This window comes from Gracilinanus agilis, chromosome 3 (genome assembly GCF_016433145.1).
Source record: "Gracilinanus agilis isolate LMUSP501 chromosome 3, AgileGrace, whole genome shotgun sequence".
NCBI classification, from domain to species: domain Eukaryota; kingdom Metazoa; phylum Chordata; class Mammalia; order Didelphimorphia; family Didelphidae; genus Gracilinanus; species Gracilinanus agilis.
The window spans coordinates 70,602,319-70,627,938 of record NC_058132.1 but is presented as its reverse complement, the minus strand read 5'-3'; the positions used below and the strand labels follow the sequence as shown (position 1 = coordinate 70,627,938).

At 43.0% G+C, this 25,620-nt stretch overlaps 1 protein-coding gene across 2 annotated transcripts in view; it reads left to right on the top strand.

The window, feature by feature from the left end:
* PHC2 (polyhomeotic homolog 2) overlaps positions 1 to 8,634 on the top strand; it is a 102,435-nt gene extending 93,801 nt beyond the window's left edge. For both annotated transcript variants that reach the window (XM_044667970.1, XM_044667971.1), the window contains 6 exons: positions 507 to 709; positions 3,114 to 3,243; positions 4,745 to 4,859; positions 5,615 to 5,756; positions 6,576 to 6,852; positions 7,196 to 8,634. In XM_044667970.1, coding sequence (XP_044523905.1) covers positions 507 to 709; positions 3,114 to 3,243; positions 4,745 to 4,859; positions 5,615 to 5,756; positions 6,576 to 6,852; positions 7,196 to 7,350 — 1,022 coding nt within the window. In that variant the 3' untranslated portion in view covers positions 7,351 to 8,634. The remainder of the gene's footprint in view (positions 1 to 506; positions 710 to 3,113; positions 3,244 to 4,744; positions 4,860 to 5,614; positions 5,757 to 6,575; positions 6,853 to 7,195) is intronic.
* The last annotated feature ends 16,986 nt before the right edge of the window (positions 8,635 to 25,620 follow it).

Below are 25,620 nucleotides of genomic sequence, written 5' to 3'. Positions count from 1 at the left end.
TAGGATTTTCTGCTTTTCTGGTTCAATTGAAGAATGGGTGAGAATCCATACAAAACTAGTGATCACAAAAGTAGCATTTTGCAGAGGGATGAAAGCCACAGGATTAATAATGAGAAGAGTCTATAGGAAGCAGTGGATTGGGCAGGAATTCTGGCCAGATTGTCGTTTGGGTTGTCACTTTGTCTCTAGGTTAATTAAATGTTCCCTGTTAATCAGAATATTTTTTTGTATTTATTTGTACAAGTTAACGTAGGTCTATATAACCCAGTTATAGTGTTCTGAGCACATCAGACTATTTGTCAGACGCTATTGGAAGATTTCATAGTTGATCCCCATTCTAGGTAGATATGAATGAGGGCGCCTGTTCCTGCTTGAGTTTTAGTATAGTCACTCCCAGCCCCAGAAAAACCCAGGTGTGTTTTTCTTAGCATTTATTTCCCTTTGACCCAACTTTGTCCTATGCTCTGATCCCTCCTTCTTGTGTCTTCATATTTCCCCTGCTACAGAGACAGGTCAGGGCATTGTTTATGCACTGAACGACCTCAGCAGCCCCGGCATGACCTCAGGGAACGGAAACTCTGCCTCCAGCATCACTGGCACTGCCCCCCAGAATGGTGAGAATAAACCACCACAGGCCATTGTGAAACCCCAAATCCTGACGCATGTTATCGAAGGGTTTGTGATCCAGGAGGGGGCGGAGCCTTTCCCGGTACGGACTACTTCTTTTCCCCTTTTAAAAAAAAAAGTTTATTTTGGATGTGTATTAAAATATTTTATAATTCCATGCAAAGTCCTGAATATTATGCTAACCATTCCTCCTCCTTTTGTACCATGTCTTAAAAGCCCATTTCTTTCTAGGATCAAGTAAGTATTCACCCAGATCCAGAATGGCTTGGTGAACATAAATGAATTAGCAGGTTCCCTAGTAATCCATGCTGTCTCTGGTCAGAAAAGTATCTCATTGATTAATGCAACATGGTCAACCCTGTAAAAAACAAAACCAACAACTTTCCAGAAGTTAAGGCCACAGTTTCATTTCTCTTATTTCTCAGTCCCACTCATGCTGATTAATGCAAAGGAAAAAGAGAAGAAAGCTTGTGCTCACTAGACACTTCCAAATGGGTCTGTTCTTAGCATTTCAAACCAGTTGTAGTCTTTGGATTGGAACAACCCCTATCCCAGTACCAATGTGAGAGTCAGTAGTAGACTCTTCCCATGATGCTTAAATTTGTTCACCTGAGAACATGCACTCAGATGGGAAAGCACCTTGTAGAATTAAATTCTAAAGAACAACTATATACTGTGATCAAGCAGCAGCCAGTGTCAACATTGTTATAGAAGGACACCAGGGTCCCATTGAAAGATCCTGTTCCATAGTAAAGCCTTTCAAAAGACCTTAGTGCAGTGATGGGCAGCCTTTTGAGCTTGGTGTGTCAAAATTCGCCAAAAAACCGAGCATAACTCGGGTGGAGTGTCACTTCAATAAAAAACCATAATATCGCGATATTTATAGTTTAAGTAACAAAAATGTATAATTGTAATATATAACTATTTAATAAACTAAAATAGGTAAATTAATATAGATAGAATGGTCATCTATAGTGCACAAAGTGTTTACACTACATTACAGCAAATGTTTTATCCTCGGCTTGCGGACCAGACTTCTCTGTATGCAGCCGCATGCGGCCGCATGTCTTCAAAACTGGCTACTTGTGTCAGTGCTGACACATGTGTCATAGGTTTGCCGCCACCACCTTAATGGTAGAGATAATGAAATTGAGAGGACTATTAGAAAGGAATATTCTGTTAACACAAGGAGCTGTGTTGAAATCAGAATCAGGGCATGAGTTTAAATTCCTGTCTCTTTCACTAACTACCTGTGTGATCTTGGGCAAGTTACTTAACTTCCCTGATCTCCAGTTTCCTCTTCTGTAAAATCAGCAGGCTGGATTAGATGGCCTCTAAGGTCCCTTCTGTTTTTATATCTTTGGCCCACTATAGACCCCAAAGTATAGGAGACTAGAAAAGTAGTTTCTTTGAATAAAAAGGGGGGAGGGGAGAAACCCAGAGGAGCTGGTTTGAGAGACCTCAGGACAGATGGTTCTTCTACTTCGTGTTTGCTTTACAGGCTGAAGACCCAAAACCATTTGTGTTTCAGCACCCCTTCCAATTGTAAGAATTCTTTGTCCATTTTCTCCTTTAGATCTGGAAGAAGGTTAACCATAGATATCATGCATATAATCCTGAGATTGAGGACCTGATAGAGGAGGATCTGAAGGATAAAATAAAAGAGAATATGTTTTGGAACCAGCCTCGATCTTATAGACCAGGACTAGAGTGGATATAGGTGGCTCTGCCCTGGACTGCCCTACCCTGGTTAAACCCAAATGTCCCTTCCTTAAGCCTCATCTGTTAGAAAAACACCTGATTTTGGGGATATTTTGAACCAACTAGCTTCTGGGAGCATTGCGAACATGTCATTAGTTTCCCTGGGTCTATGTATGAATGATTTGACCATCCGTATGGTGATATTCTGAAGCCATGATCTATATATAGCAAAGGAAGAACAGTTGATAAAGAATCTGGGCTAGCATCCTAGCAACTCTCAGAGTTATCAAGTGGATCCATGACTTGTTTTCCATTGTCTTCTCTTTGGCTTTTGGAAGAGGGATGGTAGTGTCAGAGATGGAGGAGGGCAGAGGAGTCATTGAGGCAGCACCTCCAAGCCTCAGCTGATTGCCATAGTTTATTTCTTTTATCTTTATTTGTTAGTCCCACTTATGCTGGTTAGTGCAAAGGAAAAGAGAAGAGAGTTTATGCTCACTAGACATTCTGAATGGGTCTGTTCTTAACATTTCAAACCAGTTGTTTGTGCCCATTTAAAGTTGACTTCCCTGTTTGGTATTCTGCTTTGTGAGTTAAAAGACCAAGGTGATTCCAGCAGCTAAGAACACTGGCACCAAATAAAACTTACTACTCTGTGTGGTGGAGGCTGACTAGTGTTTGGCACCAGAATACTTCCTGCATGTTATCTTGATAAGAATAGAAACCATGATATGAACTTGAACTGTGAGCTGTCCTAATCCACCAGGCCTCTATCTCCTATTCTGTAGGTGGGACGTTCGTCCCTGCTGGTGGGGAACCTTAAGAAGAAGTATGCACAAGGGCTTTTGCCTGAGAAACTCCCACAGCAAGAGAACACCACCACCACTGACTCAGAAATGGAGGAGCCCTATCTGCAAGGTGAGTATCCTAGGCTTTGGAGATACTTGTTGTCTGCCCTGGATCCCATCATAACTCCTAAGTGGGCAACAGTGCCTCATAAAAGGCCTCGACAAGTTTTTCTTGATGCCAGATAGGTGAACTCAGGGGTCAAGGAGCCTGTGTGGATCAGCCTTATGAGCTTAGGATCCTACAGGCCTTTTCCAATTTCATCCCTGGCCATTTGTCCCTTCTAGCTAACTGCTTAAAGAGCTTTCTTTTCCCTTGTAAATTGTTGGGTATACTCTGGTACTCTGTGTTAGAATACTGTGAGACATGCCACTACCTTCTGGGATAATTCCAGGGATCTACTTTCTAGGATAGGAGATGGATAGCATTAGGGCCATTTCCCTTTTGGTCCTTGTGCATTTTTTCCTGGTCTTGCAGAAAAGTCAACTTAGCTGGCATTTATTGAGGACCTACTGTGTGCCAGATGCTGTGCTAAGTGAAAAAAAAGAGGGGGAAACTTAATCAGTCTCTGTTCTCAAGGAGCTCATAGTCTAATAGGGGAGACAACATGCAAGCAAACTGTGTACAAATAAGCTATCTACAGAATAAATTGGAGAAAATCAACAGAAGGAAGGCACTAAGGAAGATTGGGAAAAGATTCTTGTAGAAGGTGGGATTTAAGCTGGGACTTGAAAGAAGCCAGGAGATACTCCATGCACTCCAGTTTTGGGGGAGAACTCTGAAAATGCATAGAGTAAAGGGATGGAGTGTTTTGTGTGAAAAATAGCAAGGAGACTAGGATCACTATTTTGCAGAGTATGTAGGGAGAAGTAAGTTGTAAAGTCTGCAAAGGTAGGAAGAGACCAGTTTATGAATTTTATATTTGCTTCTAGAGGTGATAGGTACTCACTGACGTTTGTTGGTTGGGGTGGGAGGAGGTGACATGATCAGACCTAATCTTTAGGAAAATCACTGGTAGCTATATAAAGGATGGACTGGAGTGGGGAAAGATTTGAGGCAGACAAACGCCCACCCTCCCCCCAGCAGTTGTTGTAGTAATTTAAACATGAGGTCAGGAAGATCTGGCCCATAGAGGTGGCAGTATAAGAAGAGGAGGGGGTTTATTTGGGAAGAGATCAGGAGATGGGCTTGGCAACAATTTGGGTATGGGGTCAGGAGTGAAAGAATGAGGAGGAAGGGATGGCACATATATTTTGAGCCTAATAGTAACAAGAAGGGAACTACCCTTCCTGGCTTCTCTTTGACACTTAGGCCCTCAGCGCTTGAAAAAGGGAAGCTAGGAGAGTGAAGTCTTGGAGAGGATTATTAGATTCCTCTGGGTTGCTCCAGCCAAAAACAAAAACAAAAAATGAAATAGCCCAAGTCTTTGGGATTCCCTGCCTTGAAGTTAGTAGGGTTGTTGCTGGGTCAGGCAGCTATTAGGCATACTCTGAAGAGGATGGAGTAAGGAATCTGCTGAACAGGAAGGTGATGGGAATCCCCTCAGATTAAGAATTTAATGTGTGCTTTTCAGAATCCAAAGAGGAGGGGACTCCCCTCAAACTCAAGTGTGAGCTTTGTGGCCGGGTGGACTTTGCCTACAAGTTCAAGCGTTCCAAACGTTTCTGCTCTATGGCATGTGCCAAGAGGTGAGTGGCTTCAGCCCTGTTGCTCTGCCCTCCCAGTTTCCTTCTTTTCCTGACATAAGGCATCATTGACTTCTTCTCTTAATCTTATCAGGTGCTTGATACCCCAAAAAGTTTTTCTGCTATCCTCATATACCAGGGACATTGCCTGAATTATGTGTACACTGGATAGGACTCAGCAGCATCCAGAGAGAACTAGAATCCTGGGGCCCAGAGCCAGACCAGATTAAAGAGCATCCCAGACACAGAAAACAGGAAATAGCCTCTGAGTGTAGCTCAGTCTTTTTATTCCCTCCCTCTCTGAAGCCTGTGCCAGATCCCTGCCATAAGCCCTGTGTTTGAAGCTTTCCCTGAAGTATAGCCCTTCTTCCCAACTGCTCCCTTTGTGAAATTACAGATCAGCTCAGCAATCGTTGCAAGGAATTGACTTAGTATTTCTCCTCCGCCAATTGGCCTAAAAATGGCAGGGGAAGAGAGATACCAGAGTACAAAGTCCTGAGTTTCTGGACTGAGGATATAGTTGCTAAGGATCTCCAAATGATGTCCCTACTGTTATCTAACTCTTTGGATAAAATTGGACCATCTCAAGCTATGTCCAAGTGATCTTGCTCTGCCTAAGGAAAACCTTGCTGGAGTTGATGGTGGCCTTACTATCCTCTCCCTTCAGACTATATCCAGTTGGGAGCTAATGGTTAGTTGGTGTCCACCCATTGAACTCGCCCAGAGGCTTTAATCTCTTTCTCCCTGGTCTTGGGCAGGTATAATGTGGGCTGTACCAAGCGTGTGGGACTCTTCCACTCTGACCGCAGCAAAATACAAAAACCAGGGGCTGCACCCCATAACCGCCGACGGGCCAGCAAGGCAAGCCTGCCAGCATTGCCCAAGGATGCCAAGAAACAGGTGAGAGAACACCTCGGCCCATCTCCTTTCTCATTTGTTCTACCATGAAATGACAAGCTCTGGATAGCCTCTTTAGCTCTCATAGGCTCTGACTAGTGCAGAAGCTATACTGTGTCCTTTACTCTGCCCCCCCCCCCCAATGCACAAAACCCTCAGATGAGCTTCCTGTAGGATTCCTGGCAGCCAAGAACCTCAAATTTATGTCTGGCCTAGAGGGAGCTAAGATTTGTAGACAAATACAAAACAAAGCCAGGCATAATGAGTACCTGATGGAGGCAGTGTGGCAAGATGGGAATGCACTGAACATGGGGTCAGAGAGCCTGTGTTTGAGTCCTAGCTCTTGTGCTTACTACCTAAGTGACTGTTGGGCAGGTCACTTCCATTCTCATCTGTGTAATGAGAGTGTTGGACTGAACGGCCTCTAAAGCTGTGCTCCTGTGACTGCCTAGATTTATTGGGGCTTCCAGCCTTCCATGAGGCAACTTTCCCTTGTCCTTTGTCTTGCTCAGGACTCGCCAGTTCTCCCAGTCTCCTTTGAGTCTTAACATGCCTGCCTCCAGGGAGATCCCCTTAACTTCTAGACTTTCCCCATGTAGAGACATGTTGTCCAAGAAACCACTTGGCTGTAGCAGTTGGGAATTCCTAGAAGTCTTGTGATCTTAACTATTCCTTTTTTCCCTGCCCATCAGCCTCCTTGCTAGAGTGTTTGGCACCTCAGGTCCCTAACCTTCCCTCACCCACTTCACCTTGCCCATGGCTGCTATCCAAGAAGGGATCCTGCCCTGCCCTAAAGCTGAAGCCCTGTGATTGTCTTTCTAGCCTGCAGGAGCTGTGCCTCTCTCAGTCACAGCTGCACTGCAGCTGACCCACAGCCAAGAAGACTCGAGTCGCTGCTCAGATAACTCAAGCTACGAGGAGCCTTTGTCACCCATTTCAGCCAGCTCCTCCACCTCACGCCGGCGCCAAGGTCAGCGGGACCTGGAACTCCCAGACGTGCACATGCGAGACCTGGTGGGTGTCGGGCACCATTTCTTGCCCAGTGAACCTACCAAATGGAATGTGGAAGATGTCTATGAGTTCATCCGTTCTCTGCCAGGTAAGAGCCCCAGAAGATCCCTTCTCCCTGGAGCTTAGGTATCTTACAGTTGGATGTTAGGAAGGGACTACCCTTTTCTTACTGATTCTCGGGTACTTCCATTTCTGTAAGGGATGGAGAAGGAAAGGGGCATCTTGAGGCAGATTGCTGCCCAGGGAGAATTGCTATCTAGCAACAACCATTGAGAGCTGTTTCCTTGGAAAGATCCAGCTTTCTTTCTGCCACCATTTTTTGAGCCCAAAGTAGGGAGGGCAGTGCAAAAATAAAGAATTTAGTACTCAGGAGGGATATTTAGTCAGACCCTCATTACCCATCTTCTAACAGATTTATCTTACCTTCCCAGGCTGCCAGGAAATTGCAGAAGAGTTCCGTGCACAGGAGATTGATGGGCAGGCCTTGTTATTGCTCAAAGAAGACCATTTGATGAGTGCCATGAACATCAAGTTGGGGCCTGCTTTGAAGATCTATGCACGCATCAGCATGCTTAAGGATTCCTAGGACCTAGCCATGGAAAAGACCCCTTCTCTTCTCCCTGGGAGCTCCTTGCATCCTAACTGAGCAGAGCACAAGAAAATGTTCCCAAGGGGCATAGAGGAGGGGCCCTTAGCTCCTTCTCCTAGGCATGGCTGAGGAGGAGGGGCTCTTCTATCCTCCTTGCTGACCTGCAGAAGAGGCTGGAGGTAGGCAGGTGGCTGCAGAAGTTGGGGCAGTGTGCTTGTAAATATTGGTAGCATCAGCTTCTTCTGGAGTCTCATGGCTCTAGCCCTGCTCTCTTTCCTGCCCACGCTAGCCCCCATCCTCACCCATCAGAGGCACAGGTGGCCAGAGCTCTTCAACCTAAATGGGATAACTGTCAAGGATGACCACCAGGCCTGGACAGAGGCCAAGGCAGCCCTTGCCTGCCTTATGCCCATATCCTTCCCTTAGCAGGTTAACTCTTTCTTCACCAACTTCTCCCCCTTCAGCCTGATTCTGAAGTAGCCAAGAATTCCCCAAGACACAGGCACTGCTATGTCCAGGTGGAGAGAGAGAAGCAGGCCTGATTTGGCTATGCCTGCTGGCCTGTACGCCTTAATGCTGTGTGTGTGACTGTGTGTGAGAGCCCGGACTGGCAGATGGACTGAGTTCCTTTCTTCTGGCTTTATCCAGGTGTCCTCCCAGTACTTTGTCCTGGACTCCACTCACTCTCAGGTGGAGAACAAGAGAGCTGCAGCCTTAGCACAGAGGCCGGGTGGGTCTGTAAGGGGGAGAGGAGGTTTGGGGATTCTTCTTTCTGGACTCGTGAGGCCATGGTGACATGCTGCAAATTACTCCTGAATGCCCTGCTTTCCCATTAGCAGCATTAAGGAAAAGGCCCTACCTACCAAGGGCCAGTGTGAAGGGCACGGTTTCCATTTACACTGTTCCCAGTGGCCAAGGCCTTGAGGACCCAGGGACTGTTCAGAGGGATTACACAGCTCTTGTGTCATGGTCAGCCTAAAGAAGGCCATTTCCTCACCTCCTCTGCCTATACCACTTTGCCTCTAAAACTTCCCAGCATCAGTTTGGGCCTTTCGAGAAGGTAGGGTGGGAAGGGAAAAAGGGCTCCCCCATCTCTGACTTGCTCAGCCTCATGCAGACTAAGAAGGGGTTGGGGGAGAATGGAGCTTTTCCCTGAACAAAGTGGGTACTTCCTTCACTTGAGCTATTCCTCACCCTCTAGGCAGGGTAGAAATGGAAAATGAAGGACTTTTTAGAGACCTTTTTTTTTTTTTTTTTAATTAAATAAATCTCTAAAATCTGCCTTTGCGACTGTCCCCTTACTCCCCTCTGGGCTCCTGCCTTCAGTCTTGAATGGCAGTGGTAGGGCTACCTGAAGTCTAGGTGAGCTCAGGCCCAGAGAACTTGGCAGGGTAAGTGATTGGCCCATACCTAAAAAAACATAACATTTCATGAAAGGCAAGAAAGTCAGAAGAGCAAACAAAGGGCGTCGTTTAAAAGGGGAAGCTAGGGATATCCCAATGCTCTTGTGCTATGAGGAATCCCAAATTATAATAATCTTGCCTCAATTAAAGACCCTTTATTATTTTAAAACAGGAGGGGGAAAGTAGTCTCTCTGATGAAGATGGAATTTATTGGATGATTGTATAGGAGCCTGAGCTCTTAGGACAAGCCAGGAAACCACCTCTACTTCTCTGCCTCTAGCAGCTTCCAGTTATAGGGGAATGAGGTCAGAAGGTTGTGTTGGACTTGGACTCAGAAGTCCTTGCTCCACAATTTATAAGCTAGAGAACATCCTATGGGCGAACCGCTACGTGCCCCCTTCCTCCCCCCCTCCCCCCCGCACAGTGTGAGTAAAACACTTGAGAAATAAGAGCAGTATTATAATTACCTGAGGCGGGGCTCCCCCTTCCCCATTTCTTGCCTGAAATTCCCACTTGTTTATACCTTTGGGTTAAAGCATTGTCTCCAGGAAGTCCCTGCTAAAACGTTCATATGTAGCACTACTTAGTTTCCTAGATGAGCCCTAGTAAAGGGCAGATATGGATGTGAGGTTGACATTCTGGAGAAGTTTGAGAATATCAGGCATGGGGCCACTGCCCTCAGAAGGTGCTGAGAGTCTGGAGAGGAGGTTGCCCAAGTAGGGAGAAGATCACTGTAAGAGGATGGAGATGCTCAGTAAATGATGCCCTTTGTAAATGGAGTTCAGGTCAGCCCTGACTACAAGAATCCTAAAGGCACCAGCACTGGAAATGAGGGAAGGCCAAGGGGGTGTCAAGCCATTGGCTTCCAGCCCCTATCCAGGTTTTGGTGTTTTGGGCCTACCTGAATACTTTGAGAAACCATGATTCTGTCAAATTCTGTCAGTCGTGATCTGCTATGGCTGAAAAAAGTCACTTATCTACAAGCTGAAAAAATTCATCTTATGTTGTGGTCCATCCTTCAGTGATGAGCGTCTTGGAGTATAGACCTGAAATCCAAACCTTCCAGCTCATGCTTTGGCAGCATAGCCTTTGACGACCCAGGGTCACTTTCATGTTATAAGATTTTAGAAAAATATATTGGTAGTATAAAAGAAAGTTATCCAATTTAGGTCAAGACCCACTTCTGTTTGTCATGTTCTTTGCCTCTACAGATTGTTGTGCTAAGCACTAGGGAATCATTAGAAGTGGGGAAAGTCATGCCTGAGTCTGCCCAAGTGCATAGTGCTCTTGGGGTTTCACCAGAGCCCATAGCAGGAGAAGGGGCACCTGGTTCTGATGCTGGCTTGAGTAGTTGTCTTCAGCAGAGACAAAGCTAGTAATTTTATTGAAAAAGAGGGGGCATCAACCACGATAGAGCTTGAAATGATCTCCCAAAAGACCAATACTTTTCTCTTAATTGAGTCTGTCCGTGGAAGAGAAGGCAGGTTATGGCAGGGGCACAGGACAGACACCCAGTTCCAGAAGGTGGAGCTACTGGAAAGGATAGAGAAGCAATAGGAAACCAGGGGAAGAGACTAGCATTCCCCTACCTTGATTCAAGGTTTCCTTTTGCACAGGAAATGAGGTGAAGGGCTTGGCGCCATGTTTCTCCACCCAGCTGCTTTGGTGATACCAGAATACATGAAGATGAGCCTGGAGATTGATTTCATGTCTGTGACACTATCAAAAGACTGTATGTGTTTCAGAGAAATCATTCTCAAGTTAGTCAACGAAAAGGTCCCCAACCCTTCATCTTCCAAAGCCCTTCACTCCCTCAACTCTTCTCTCTTAGAGCCACTTAGATCTTGTCATGGGAATAGAAACACTAGGCACCCAATGAAGAATATTCTCCACCCACATACACACAGCTTTCAAATGTCTGGGTAGCCCTGTGGTAAGGCAATGAATAGCTACCATTGTCCTCCCTCACTTTCTCATTCCCCAGAAGCCAAGAGTGAGACTTCAAAGCTGATCCAGTTGGAGGCAGTCAACTAGCATTTGCTATTGTGTTTTATTCAGTTGTGTCTGGCTGTCCATCACTCCATTTGGAATTTTGTTGGCAAAAAATACTGGAGTGGTTTGCCTTTTTCTTCCCAAGCCCATTTTACATATGGAGAAACTGAGGCAAACAAGGTTAAATGACTTGGCACGGGTCATACAGCTAGGAAGTGTCTTGAGGCCGGATTTGAACTCAGGTCTTTCTGACTCCAGACCTGGCATTTTATCCTCTGTGCTATCCAGCAGAATTTATTAAGTACCATCTGTATACCAAGCACTTTGCTAATCACTTTACAGCTCATTTGATCCTCACAATAACATGGTGGGAAGATGCTATTATGATCCCCGTTTCACAGCTTAGAAATTGGGACAGATGGAGGTAAATCGACTCACTTGGGATCACACAACCAAGAAGTATAAAGCTGGAGTTTCATTTGCATCTTCCTGGCTGGTCCTAGTATTCTATCCACTGCTCCAAATAGCTGCCTCCAAGTGGCACTCCTTTGGCCAGGGCAAAAGCTAAGTGGAATACTTAATAAATTTATATATATATATATATATGTGTGTGTGTGTGTATATATACATATATATGTAGATATAGATAAAATATGAAAATTAATTTAAAAATAAGGGGAATCGGGAGGCCAGGGTTCCTCCTGCCTCCACCCTTGCTATCTGGGTAACTAGCAAGTCATTTCCTCTCTAGGAGCCTTTTTTTAAATCTTCCATAGAATGAAAAAAAATTATCAGCTTTAAGCCTGTCATATTTTGCAGAGTTTAAATCCATCTTTCCTGGCTGCTTCTGCAGGAGCCTAGGACCTGGATTTAGCAGATAGCTGCTAGCTAGAAGGGACAGTGGAGAGAACACTGGGCTTGAAATCTGGAAAATTTGAGTTCAAATTCAGCCTCAGATACTAGTTCTGTGACCCTATGCAAATCACTTGACCCCTATTTGTTTCAGTTCCTTGTCTATAAAAATGGGGCACACAGAAGAAAGTGGCAAACCATCCCCGGGTCTTTGTCCAAAAAAAAAGTCAAGTAGAGTTGAAACATGATGGAACAACAACTACAAAAAAAATCAGCCATTACTGGTCTGAAAAAAAATGGATCAAGACTTAGAAAAGTCCTTGAGCCCCAGCTAGAATGTAGTACAAAGCGACCCAGGGTAGATAGTTGAGATGCCTCTAACTTCAGCCCCTACTTACCCCCCTCCAGCCTTCCCACAGGTCTGCCTCTTCTTCCCCAGGCTTCAGCCCATCCTTTTCCCAGTGTAATGATCCCCTTCTGGGAATTCTACTGTTTCCAGAATAATTCTACTCACCCCTAAACAAGGACCTGAGGAACTGTCACAGACTGCCTTTTTAATTTCTTCATTGAAAAATCCATTTGTGTGGTATGAAGTACTCTTATTTAGAATGGAGAGGTGTGATTTCAAATGTGACCCCCAAGAGATAACTGGCTTTTTGACTAGGGATGATTTCATTTGTAGAATGGGGATGATGATTTATTTTTACCTCATGAGAGATGGTAATGCTCAGACTGGCCTCAGAAGGCCAGAATTCAAGTCTTGCCTCAAGTACTGACTGTGTGACCTTGGGCATGTCACCACTTCTTAGTGCCCCAGGAATTTAAAAGTAGTTGCAGAGCAGGTGCCCATCTACATTGAGAGAGGAAATTTCTTTATAGAAATTACAGAAAACTAATGTGAAGTTGTGAGGATCCAGTGAGATATAGATGATATAGAGATAAAGCACTGTGCAAACCTTAAAAATAGTCGGCAAGCAAGCACTCACTTTGTACCAGGCACTATGCTAAGGGCTTTATAAAGGTATCATTTTATTTTCACAACACCCCTGAGAAGTAGGAGCGATTTTTAAATTTTATTACTTCCATTTTACAGCTAAGGAAACAGCCTGTGACTTGTCCACATTCGTCCAGCTAGTGAGTATCTGCTCGAGATAGCATTTGAACTCGTCTTCCTGACACCAAGTCCAGCACTAGCCACTATGTTACCTCCCTGTCCAGACGCAATAGGGACACACGATGCTTTAGGAACACTACTTTGGCAGCTGTGTGGAGGATAAATTGGAGCAGAAAAAGATGTGACCAATTACAAAAGCCTACGTCAGATCATGAGGGCCTGAGTGAAGACGGTGGTAGAAGGAGATGGACTTGGAGATGTTAAGATTTAGCATCTAACTGGCTGGTTGGGATGCCTGAGAGTAAGATATCAAGGATGGCTCCAAGGTTATGAACCTGAGTGTCTGGAAGGACTATGAAACCTTCAAAAAGAATAGAGAATTGAGGCACCTAAATAGCCCAATGGTTAGAGCATCAGGCCTAGAATTGGGAGGACCTGGGTTCAAATCTGGCCTCAGATAACTTTCTAGCTGGGTGATTGGGCAAATCACTTTACCCTGATTGCTTTGCCCTTGATGCTGAGTTGGAAGGTAAAGGTTTTAACAGAAAAAAAAGGTAATAGCTTCAAAAGAGGGATAACAAATCTGGCCTTGGACACTTCCTAGCTTTGTGACCCTGGACAAGTCTCTTAACCCCCATTGCCCAGCCCTTACTGCTTTTCTGCCTTGGAACCAATACATAATATTGATTCTAAGATGGAAGGTAAGGGTTTTAAAAATACAAATAAAAAGCTAATTAATGATAAATGGTTAAATAGAACATCTTTTATTTAAAAGAGTTAGCTCAAACATATATTTCTTCCCAACGTCTGGACTTGATGGAAGAATAGGCTGAACTTTAGCCCATCCTCTACATGGCTGGTCCTACCAAATTCCCATCCAAAGACTAGTTCACAGTCAGATGAGTCCTTGGTCCAGCTGCTGCCGAGCTATGGTCAGCGATATCACTTCTCGCTTCTCAGAACAATGATGCTACTTCCTGGCTGTGAGTCCCAGATTCCTGAATGCCAAGAAGTCAAAGCACTTACCTGGCCTTTTATACTCACGAGGTCAGAGGCTCCAAACTCCTTCCCCTACAAGCAAAAAGATCAAATAAGTGCCCAATGACTAAAGCTCTTTCGCTGGGCCATAGGCTTTAGTGGGGAGAGGATGGCCACATTTTTTTCCCTTATAGGATGGTCTCAGTGCTGGCAAAGGAGTCCTCGTATGAGGAAGGGGATGAAAGACTCCCCAGCCAGTCAGAGGATTTCCTTGTTGACTCTTGGTCAGCTAACGAACCAGTTACAAAATGTCTATAAGCTCTCCTTGGCACTTCGCTCATCATGACTATCCTGGAAACATGATCCTTAGTCTCTACCACATGCAGAAATGCCACTTCATGTAGTGTCAAGTAAAGAGATTTGAGATTTTCCAACAGTTCATCTTCTCACAGTGTGGAGGAGGGACCTTAAACGTGGCACATAGGGAAGAATCTTAGCTTAGGAGATGACAGACAGCTAGCAGTGTGACCTTAAATAGATTAACTTCTCTGAGGATGTGGACTCTTCCCGCTCTAGATCTTTTGCTCTCCACAATGGACAGTTTCCCCAGGTACAGACTTATCAGAATGGAGGCTGAAACAATCATTAAACTATACCCTCTACCTCCTAACTCACTCCTTTATCCAATTCTCTTTACTTTGAATTTCTACCAAAGCATTCAGTTTCCTCTTTTTGCCTCAGCCCCTTGGATTTTGAGAGTAAGATAGATGGAGTAGGCTAGTAAATAGAGCACAGGATTAAAATAAGACTTGGATTTGAATCACATCTTAGACATATGCTAGCTATATTATAGGCTCATGATCAAATTCTTTAAAGGCCCAGGACTTCAATTTAAAATAGGGTAGTAATTAGTATTTGCACCATCTACCTCAAAAGATCATTTTGTGGAAAGCATTTGGCAAACTTTAAAGGACCCTATAAAAGATCGGTTGTTAGATTCACTGGGGAATGGGGCCAGGTTGGCCACAAGATGTCTTAAGGAAAGGTCACAATTGCTAAACCTCTCCCCTTTTCTACAACAATCATAAAAAATTTATGCCAAACTGAATTTTGAGTGGGGAAACCCAGGAAAAAAACATTTTTTCCAAGTCAGAGCAACAAGATAGGAAGTGAGGTCTGTGGACATTAGAGTGGCAGCTGGCTGGGAACACAGTGGCAGCAGTGTGAAGCTGTGGTAGTGGCCAGAGCAATGGGAATCAGCTCGGAACTCAAGGACAGTAGGAGTCTTAAAGACCTGGGCAGAAAAAGATCCCTGGGGACTCCTGAACAAGCTCTGGAAGCAGGAAAAAGCAGGAACATATGCCATTTGGCAGCAGTTGCACGTTGCCCAGTTCAATGTAGAGGAACAGTCACAGTCATGAATGAGCAGGAACACTATAAAGATAAAAAACAGACTAGGAGGGTAGTGACCAACTCTCCCCCTGGATCACACTACAGTGGAAGAAAATTTCCAGGTACTCATTGAGCTCTAAAAGCAACAGAGGACACAAAAATAGATCAGACCAGATATTCTGCCCCCTTCACCCCAAAGGTAAGCAAAGCCCATCTGTAACAAAGTTCAATTCCAAGAAATAGACTGGGGGAAAATGAGCAAACAAGAGAAAAAAGAATCTTACCATAAAAAAAACTGGTGACAGGGAACTTCAAGACACAAAAACTCAGAAGATGATGATTTTTAAACCTCTATAAGCAAAGCCTCAAAGAAAATGTGTATTGGACATAAGTCCAACAAGAATTCCTAGAAGAACTAAAGAAAGAGATTTTAAAAGAGCACAAAAGTTTTTAAAATCAAATATCAGGGGTAGAGAGAAAAATGAGAAATAAGAGCTATGCAAAAAAGAAACTTTGAAAAAAGAATTAACTGCTTGGTAAAAGAGGCACCAAAAAAATACAGAAGAAAATAACTCCTTCAAAATAAATGGTCAAATGGCAAAAGAGGCACAAAACTTAGAATTGAAAAAAGTAAAAGCTAATGACCCCATGAGACATCAAGAAACAACAAAATCAAAAGACGGAAAAGATGGGAAAAAATGGGGAAAATCTCGTAAGAATGAGTTAACCTGGAAGATAGATCAAGGAAAGATAGCTTAAGAATTATTCTTCTACCTGAAAGCCTTGAACAGAAAAGAGCCTAGATCCCATATTTCAAGAAATTATATAGGAAAATCTGCCCAGATATCTTAGAAACAGAGGAGAAAGTAGAAATTTAAGGAATTGTGCCAATCACCTTCTAAAGGAAATCTCCAAATAAAAACTCCTGAGATTATTGCTAAAATCTAGAACTCCCAGGTCAATACTGCAAGGAGACCGAAAGAAATAATTCAAATACCTGAAGCCACAGTCAGGATCATACAAGATTTAGCAGCTACCACTGTAAAGAAGTAGAAGTCTTGAAAAATAATATTCCAGGCAAAGGAGCTAGGATTACAACCCTCTAAAACTGAATAATATTCAAATGCTCAATGGGAAGGAAATGGATATTTAGTGAACTAGAGGACTTTCCGGCGTTCTTGATGAAAAAAGCCAGTAGGAAATTTGACATTAAATAAAAGGATCAAAAGAAGCATAAAGTAAACATGAATGAGAAATTGTAAGGGACTAAACAAAGTTAAACGATTTACATTCTTAAGTGGAAGATAATACAGATAATCTCTATGAACTATCATCATTAGGTCTTTTATAAGGAGTCTAGAGAAAGGGCATCAGTGTGTCTATTATGTTGGGATTATCCCAAAAGAAAAATGGAAGGGTTGGAAAGAGGGATGTCCTGGGAGAAAGGAAAAAGAATGGGAGAAATTGTCATAAAATAGGCATATAAAGAAGAGTTCAAACAATGGATGGAGAAAATTGTGGGAGTAAGTGACGCTTGAACCTCCCTGTCATCTGAACTAGTTCAAGAAGGGAAGAATAAATACACACACATACATACATAAGTACAAAAATTCATCTTACCCAATAAGGAAGTAGGAAAGATGGGGGGCAAGTGAAAATTGGGAGAAAGATAGAAGGTAGACTAAGGTAGGCAATGGTCAGATGCAAAATAGACTTTTAAGTAAGGGATTGGGTAAAAAAGAGGATAAATATAAGAGAATAGAATGGAGGAAAATACTTAGTAGGACTTATAACTGAATATGAATGGAATGAACTCATAAAATGGCAGAAGGATAGCAGAATGGATTAGAAACCAGAATCCAACAATATGCTATTTACAAGAAGCACACTTGAAACAGAAAGATGCACACAAGTAGAATAAAGAGCTTGAGCAGAATATACTTCAGCTGAAGTACTTGATAAGGGCGTGAGATAGAGGCATATAATGAAAGAGCCTGAATTTGGGGATCCTCTCTGTTGAAGTGTGAATTCTGTCTCTTTTACTGCCTTTTGACCTGGGGCAAATGAGTTCCCTTCCCTAGGGTTATAGTTTTCTCACCTGCAAGATAAAATGAGGAGCAGCTAGGTGGCTCAGTGGACTGAAGAACCAGGACTATACACATGAGGTCCTGGATTCAAATTTGGCTTTAGACACTTTGTAGCTATGTGAACCTAGGCAAATCACTTAACCCCTATTTCCTAGCCATTTCCATTCTTCTGCCTTAGAACCAGTACGAAGTATTGGCAAGAAAGGCAAGGGTTAAAAAAAAAAAAAAGAATGTTAGATTCTAAGGGATCTTACTTTACTATTAAGTAGAGATACTCCTGGGGATAGCTGGGTGGCTCAGTGGATTGAGAGTCAGACCCAGAGATGGGAGGTCCTGGGTTCAAATCTGGCCTCAGACACTTCCTAGTTGTGTGACCCTGGGCAAGTCACTTAACCCTCATTGCCCAGCTCTTACCACTCTTCTGCCTTAGTATTAATTCTAAGATGGAAGGTAAAGGTTAAAAAAAAAAGAGAGAGAAGAGATACTCCTAACTGTAAATCTATACAACCATTTTGGGAAAGCATTCTGAAATTGTGCAAATAAAATAACAAAGATGCTCCTTCCTTTTGATCCAAAGATCCCATTAATAGGCATTTACCCCAAGAAGGAAATTGATGAGAAGACAGTTCCCCTAGAAAAATAAGAACAACTTCCACGAAAATAATAGTTAGCATTTATATAGTGCTTTAAGGTTTGTAGAGCACTGTCCATGGTATCCAATTGTATCCTCATAATGACTTTGTGAGGTCTTTGCTATTATTTTATTTTACAAATTATTTGTTTTACGGGTGAGGAAAGAGAAGCAGAGTGACTTAAGTGGCTTACTTTGGGTTACACAGCTAGTGTCTGAGATGGGATTTGAATTCAGATCATCTTGACTCCAAGTCCTGTGCTCTTACTCACAAGCACCTAGGTATCTCCATATACAGTAAAATATTTAAAGCTAGGTAGCATGATGGAATGAGTGCAGGACATAGAGTCAGGAATACCTAAGTTTAAATCTAGTCAATATGACCCTGAGCAAGTCACATCACTTCTGTCTACCTCAGTTTTCTCATTTGTAAAATAGGGATGAAAAGCATGCCTGCCTCCCTGGGTGGTTGTGAAAAGGTAAAATGAGATAATGTGTTGCAGAGGCATGTTGCAAATCTTAGAGTGCTATATAAATGGTAGTTATTATCTTGATTATTCTACAACTCAAGGGACATGTAACTCCTGCAAACAACATTCTGAAAACATAAATACAAATGATTCTGGTGAGGAAGACAAAGGGGTATCACCTAAAAATGACCTGTATAGATTTCTAAGGATGAATGCACATGGACATTGTTAGACATTAAAAAAAAAACACCCTTAACAACCATCTTAGAATCAATACTGTGTATTGGTTCCAAGGCAAAAAAGAAGTAATAATGACTGGGCAATGGGGATTAAGTGACTTGCCCAGAGCCACACAGCTAGGGAGTATCAGGTCAGACTTGAACTCAGGACCTCCTGTCTCTAGGTCTGGCTGTCAATCCACTGAGCTACCCCTCATTGTTAGACTTTTAAAAGATGTGTATAGAAGATGGAAGCAAGGACAGGCAAAGGAATATCAATATAGAAAAGTGTCACAACCCTATAAAATTAGAGATCAGAGTGCAAATGCTCAGAAAAAGCTGAAACTGGTAAGGCTAAAGAATGCAAAAAAAGGGTTTTTGTAGGTCTGTTAGAGACAAGGAAAAAATCAAGGATAGAGACGGGTCTCTTTCTTGGAGTGGATGGAGCAAGGATAAGAAATGATAGAAAGGAGGCAAAATTCTTTTTAAATTTCAGTTTTCTCAACCAAGAGAAATCTTTAGCCTGGAAAGTATAGAGCACACATGTCTAATGGAAAAAAAATCCAAGAAGAGCAAAGTGTTGTTGAGGGAGCACAGAACTTGTTACGTTTCAGGGAACCAAAAGAACTTGATTTTGTGGTGAATTGAGCTATGGTGAATGATCTTTTGAAAATCCTAGAACATAAGAGAAGTGCTGGAAGATGGCCCCAGTTTTCAGAAAGGTGTTATTTGTTCAGACTATAGGCCAATGAGCTTTATTTCCATTTCTGGCAAAATTCTAGAATGTATTGTTAGAAGTAGAGTCTGGGAACATTCAGAAAAGAGCAGTGATGCTGTAAAGGTTCATCAGGAATAATTCAAGGGACAGCCAGGGGGAGGCCTAGCTTCATATCTGGCCTCAGACACTTCCTAGCTGTGTGACCTTGGGCAGGTCACTCAATGCCCATCAACTAGTCCTTACTGCTCTTCTGCCTTGGAAACAATACTTATTGATTCTAAGATGGAAGGTAAGGGTTTAAAATAATAATAATAGCATAATATTTCTGGTAAGTTGGAAGAGAATTCTTGTTTCCCCTTATCTTCTATCAAAAGCAAGCTTTTGCAAACCTGCTAAGAAAAAGAAAAGGACCGCTGCCTCAGACAATGGCATGCTCCCCAGGACTTAGAAGATGAATTCTAGAGAAGCTGAATGGTTCCCTCTGCCCTATGCTTTCCCAAAAAGGAAAGAAGGAAGAAAAGACCATCTTTAATGCCTCTGATCCAGGGATTCTCCCAGATTGTGGCTGAAGACACAAATACAACCCAACATGACAATCCCTGTCCTCAAGGAATTGGTAGCCTAATGAGAGAAGAAAACAGACAAGGGGGAGCTGGGAAGGAATATCAGGTTAAAGGCTCCCCACCATGGCATGGAGACGGCTGAGAAGTCCTGTGGAGGCCTAGATCTTTTTTAATTGTCATGAAAAACACACTTCCATATTGGTCATGGTTGTGAAAGCAAAGTCATACATAATTAAAACCTCAAAATAAAACAAAAAATACATGGAATGGAAAGATGACTCCAACAGTTCTTTCTCTGGAGGTGGATAGCATTCCTCATCATGAATCTTTTAGGATTGTTCCAGATCCCATTGCTGAGAGTTGCCAAGTTGCCACAGATAATCATTGCCCAATATTGCTGTTACTGTGTACAATGTTCTCCAAATTCTGCTTATTTCGCTTTGTATCAATTCCTGCAGATCTTTCCAGCTATTCCATCACCACCAGGTACCACAATTTGTTCAGCCATTCCCCAGTGGATGGACGTCTTCTCAATTTCCACTTCTTTGCCACCACAAAAGGAACAGCTATAAATATAAATATTTTTGTACAAATGGTCCTTTCCCCTTTTTTACTATCTCTTTGGGATAGAGACCCAATAGTGGCATTACCTAATCAAAGAGTCTGCACAGTTTTATAACCTTTTGGTGTTTAGTTCCAAATTGCCCTCCAGAATGATTGGATCAGTTCTTAACTCCACCAACAATGCATTAATGTCTCAGTTTTGCCTCATCCCTGGAGGTCTAAATCTTAGCAAGATAATGCCCAAATTGACTTGCTGAGGCCCATGGTGGTTACAGGGATAAAATCTAGGTTTTTTGTGGGGAGGAAGCAGAAATGATGATGTGGAGATGGCCTAGAAGTGTCCACCCTTGGCCCATGCTGCTGGGGATCAGAGATAAGGAGCTAAGGTCACAGTCTGTATCTACTTCCTAGATGTTCCCCCTTACCAACATAATGCCCTAGGTCTTGGGGAAAGAAGAAAGGAAGAAAAAGCCTAACATTGTTGCACTGGCTACAGCCATTTCCATAGGGTTGTAGACCAGAGAGATACATCTGAACTTCAGTTGGCATGTCTTTCCTGGACTAGGTGGGAAGAGGTCAGAAAGCTTAGAAGAGAAATCTCAGGAAGAAGGCTGGAGCTCCTATGGGTTCTCCTATAGTTACCAATATCCTCTGGGCCTCTCTCCTCAACAGTGGTGGAAAGAATTAAGTTTGCAATGGCTGGAGGAACCTCCTCTGCTTCTGTAAGCTATGCCAGAGCTGGGATGGAGGTCAAATGGGAGGCATCTGTAGAGAGGCCCAGAGGCAACAGATGACTAAAGAAGCAACATCTATAATAGAAAGGGCCTTGAGCATCCAACAGGCACTGTTGCCATGGCAGCTTGCCCCTGCCTCTATCCCCCAGCTAGTACAGGCCAGACTTTCACCCCTGTAATAGCAGCTCAAAACACCCTCTCTCTGGTATTTAATAATAGCTCACACTTATATAATGTTTTACAGTTTACAAAACACTTTACACAAATCATTTAATCCTCACAACAACTCTGTGAAGGAGCTTCCCTTATCATCTTCATTTTCAAGGTGGGGAAGGAAACTGAGGTTAAGAGGTAAAGGGATTTGCCCATAGCTTATAAGCGTTTGAGATGGGATTTGAACTTGAGTCTTCTTGACTCCAAATTCAACTGGAAGAGTGCCAGATTTTGGAGTTGGAGAACCTGTGTTCAAGTGTCCTCAGGTAAGGGGCAGCTAAGTGGCTCAGTCACTAGAGATCCAGGCCTAGAGATGGGAGGTCTTAGGTTCAAATCTGGCCTCAGATATTTCCTAGTTGTGTGACCCTGGGCAAGTCACTTAACGCCCAGTACCTAGCCCTTGCCGTTCTGCCTTGGAACCAATACACAGTACTGATTCTAAGACAGAAGGTAAGGGTTTAAAAAAAAAAAAGGAGGACCTGAGTTCAAGTTTGACCTTAGACACATCCTAGCTGTGTGACCCTAGACAAGTAACTTAATCCTGTTTACCTAGCCCTTGTCCTTCTGTTTTAGAGTTATTACTAGGACAGAAAATAAGGGTTTAAGAAAAAAATGACACAGACCATCTAATTCCTACCATGAGTAGACTAAGACCCAGGGAAGTTATGATGTACATAAGGTCATATGAGCCATATCAGAGGCAGGATGGGAGCCCAGGTCTTTTGAAGTCAGGACCAGTGTCCTTCCCATTGTTCCTCATTTCCTCTGGCCATATCCATGGCCACTATGCATGAGGAAAAGGGAGATCATCAGAAATCCCCAATCATCTTACTAGTTGCATGACTGTGGACAACTCACTTAATTTCTCTAGGACTCTGTTTCTTCATCTGTTAAATAAAGTCACTAGAATAGATGGTCTCTTCCAGCACTAAGGCTATGATGCTATGATTTGCCTTTTTCAAGTAGTAAAGCCAGGAGAATTTTTTTTTTTTACGTAGAAGCAACAAGATGGGGACAGAGGGGTTGCATTGTGGTATGAGCTCGATTGATGGGTAGCGTTGAAGTCAAGTAAAGAATTCTGCAATATTAAAAAACCCAGGGGCCAAAACTGATGCAGAATGGCAAGCCGAATCTGCAACAAAGGAGAGGGAAGAAATGCCAAAAGATAAAAAATCAAATGATAAACATATTAAAGAAATTGAAAGCAGATTCTAATGGAGGTTGTGGGGGAAGGCAAGAGAAGAAACAAAGGAACTACTGACAAAATTGCAGAGCATCACAAGAGGCCTGAAAACACTGGCAGAGAAAGGGAAAACGGAATCATGGAGTCCGGCAGAGCTCAATGGGCAACCAGGAGGAAATCAAAGAACAGGCTTCAAGGGTCTTATTCTGCATATATCTACACACACACACACACACACACACACACACACACACACACACACACACACACACACACACACAGAGCCATAGCCCTGGGGCTATGGGAGTGACAGAGGAAACTGGAGTGAGGAGTTTTTTAAAGGACTTAGCTTGAACTTGAAGAGAGACATTAGGGAGCTAGTGCTCTGCCGTGGTTTCCTCTGGCTAACACCCTATGAGAGGAAACCCTCTTCAGACTTAACATGGTATTAAAGGGATAGTGATATAAACAGGATTTAAGGAAGAGGGAGAAGAAGGTGGTGGTGGGAAAGAAGTAGAGAGAGGGGAGGGGAAGGAAGAGAGAAAGACAGAGACAGAGACACAGAGACACAGAGACAGAGACAGATGGAGGGAGAGAGAGAGAGAGAAGGAGGGAGAGAGGGAGAGACAGAGAGGGAGAGAGAAAGAGAGAGATGGAGGGAGGAAGAGAGAGAGAGAAGTAGAGAGAGGGAGAGAGAGAAAGGAGGGAGGGAGAGAGAGAAGGAGAGGCAGAGGGAGAGAGGGAGACAGATATTCAGAAACAAACAGAGAAAGTGGGAGAGAAGGAGAAAGGGAAAGAGATAGATTTGGGAACAGAATTATACCTAAAGAGAGACTGGGAAAAAATATCATTAGCATTAGCCTTGAAAACCAGAGATTAAGTTAAATACAAATATTTGCTAAGAAAATGTAATCGTTTGCATATGTTTTAATGTTATCTTTTCAATAAAATACCTAAATTAAAGTACATATATAAACACAAATAATTGGAGAATATTTACTAGGATAGAAGGCCATAGCCTTCTATCCTAGTCTTTACAGCCTGTCTTTACAAGCAGGGAAAATTCCCAGGACTGCAACATGGAGAAATCCAAAATTCATCTCTAAGATATATCTATAAGTGTGTAAGTGCTAAAGATAGAGGAAGCAATCTTCAATAGTTAAGGGGGGAGGGGATAGTTACTTATAAAGTATTCATTAAAATCTTCTGTAGCATGCCAGGAGGCCACCCCAGTAAACCATCTCAGCAAGCAGTCCAAACTGGATTCAAACATGTCGGTGAGCTGGGGAGGAGAGAGCCGTGTCCTCTACCATTAGGAGTATCAGGGGAGCTCCTCATCTACAATCTCTCTTTGCTTTTAGACTTTATGCTGGCCCACCCCTATGGCGGGTATTTTTGGTGAGCCCACTTCCCCATCGATATTCATAATCAGAGATTCAGTAAGCAAAATGATGTCTATTTTTTTAAGATACCTTATACAAATTACTTAACCAAAAACCCCAAATGGGGTCCCAAGGAATCAGACATGATTAAAACGACTGAACAACAGCATAGACCCCTTCTCAGAATAATCTTTTTAAAAAAATAATTAAATATAACCTTGGAAAACTGAGGTGGAAATTTGTTATTGCATGTCATTGGTCATAAATAAAAAAAATAATAATGAAAGGAAATGCTAAATTTCAGTTTGAGGTTAATGCAAATAAAAATTCGATTTTCCTGCTGTCCAAATTCATGGACTCTCTGAACTCTATCCATGGACCCCACAGATTCCACCGTGAAAACCTCTGCTGTAGAACAAGAGGTTTTTTGTTTTTTGTTTTTTTAATTTTTAAAAATTAAAAAAAATATGTATTTATTTAAATTTAATTAAAAGTATTTTCCCATGATTCCATGATTCATGTGGTCTCCATCCCCTTTTCAGTCCCCGCTCCCAGAGCCGACAAGCAATTCCCCTGGGTTATACAGGTATTACCACTCAGAACCTATTTCCATAAAGGAGAGTTTTTAAATAAGGTCCAGTTTTGTTGCCCCAGGACTCTCTTCTGGTTAACAAATCAGAAGAATGGTGCGCTCCTGTGCTCCCAATATCTTTCCATCACTGGCTTCGTTGTAAAGATGGGGCACCATGAGAAGTCAGGGGACCAGGACTGGAACCTACATTGGCAACCTAGAGCAAGTCCCTTCTAGCCTCAGTTTCCTCAGCTGCAAAAGTGAAGGCGTTGGACCGGAGGAGCTCTGAGGTCCCCCTCCAGGTTTAAATCTAGAATTCTCCAGTGCTGGGTGCTCAAGCCTTCCCCACGAATGTTCTTCATCGCTGTGTGTCCCCACCTCTTCAGTCGATGGTCTTCCTTCTCTTAGGTCCTGCAAGCCCTTCCTGGCTTCTAGTTCAAATCCAGCCTCGTCTGGGTAAAACGTCTCCTTCTGGGAGAGATACTCTGGACAGATTTCCCCAAACCTCAAGAAATGGCTAATCCAGCTTCCTCTTCATCTGGATTTTGATCAGAATCCTCCCATTATACTCCGGACAAATGTCTATCTGCATCTAGGATGGGGCAGAGGACCCTACTTCATCTCTACATCACTTCTGGCTTCGGAGTCCCCAAGGAATACAACCTTTCCCTTATGGACATCAAGCTGGTCCTGCTGTCTGTCCATTAGGGAGATGGTTGTATGCACCATTTTGTTGTTGCAAGTCTCACTGAGGACCAAAAATGTGCAGGAAGGTAGTAGGTACAATGCATGGAGCATAGTTGAAATCAAGAAGACTTGAGTTTGAATCCTACTGCAGGCACTTAGCTAGGTGGCCCTAAGCAAGTCATCTGAACACACAGCCTCAGTTTCCTTGTCTGTAAAATGGGGGGTAACAATAACACCAACCTTGTGGGATTGCCATGAGGATCCAATAACCTAATACAGGTAAAGCCCTTTATAAACCTTAATGCTAGCTATTATTATTACTTAGAACTTAGAAGAAACCCAAAGGTTAGGTAGTCCAACCTTGTCATTTTATAGATGAGCAAACTGAGGCTCAGGGAAGTTAAGGGACGTCTCCAAAGTCATGAAAGTAATCAAGCAGCTTCGACTCCTCAACTTGAATCCTCTTGTTCCTCTGCAAAGACCAACTGAATGGTGGCAAACAGCAGGTCTGTCTT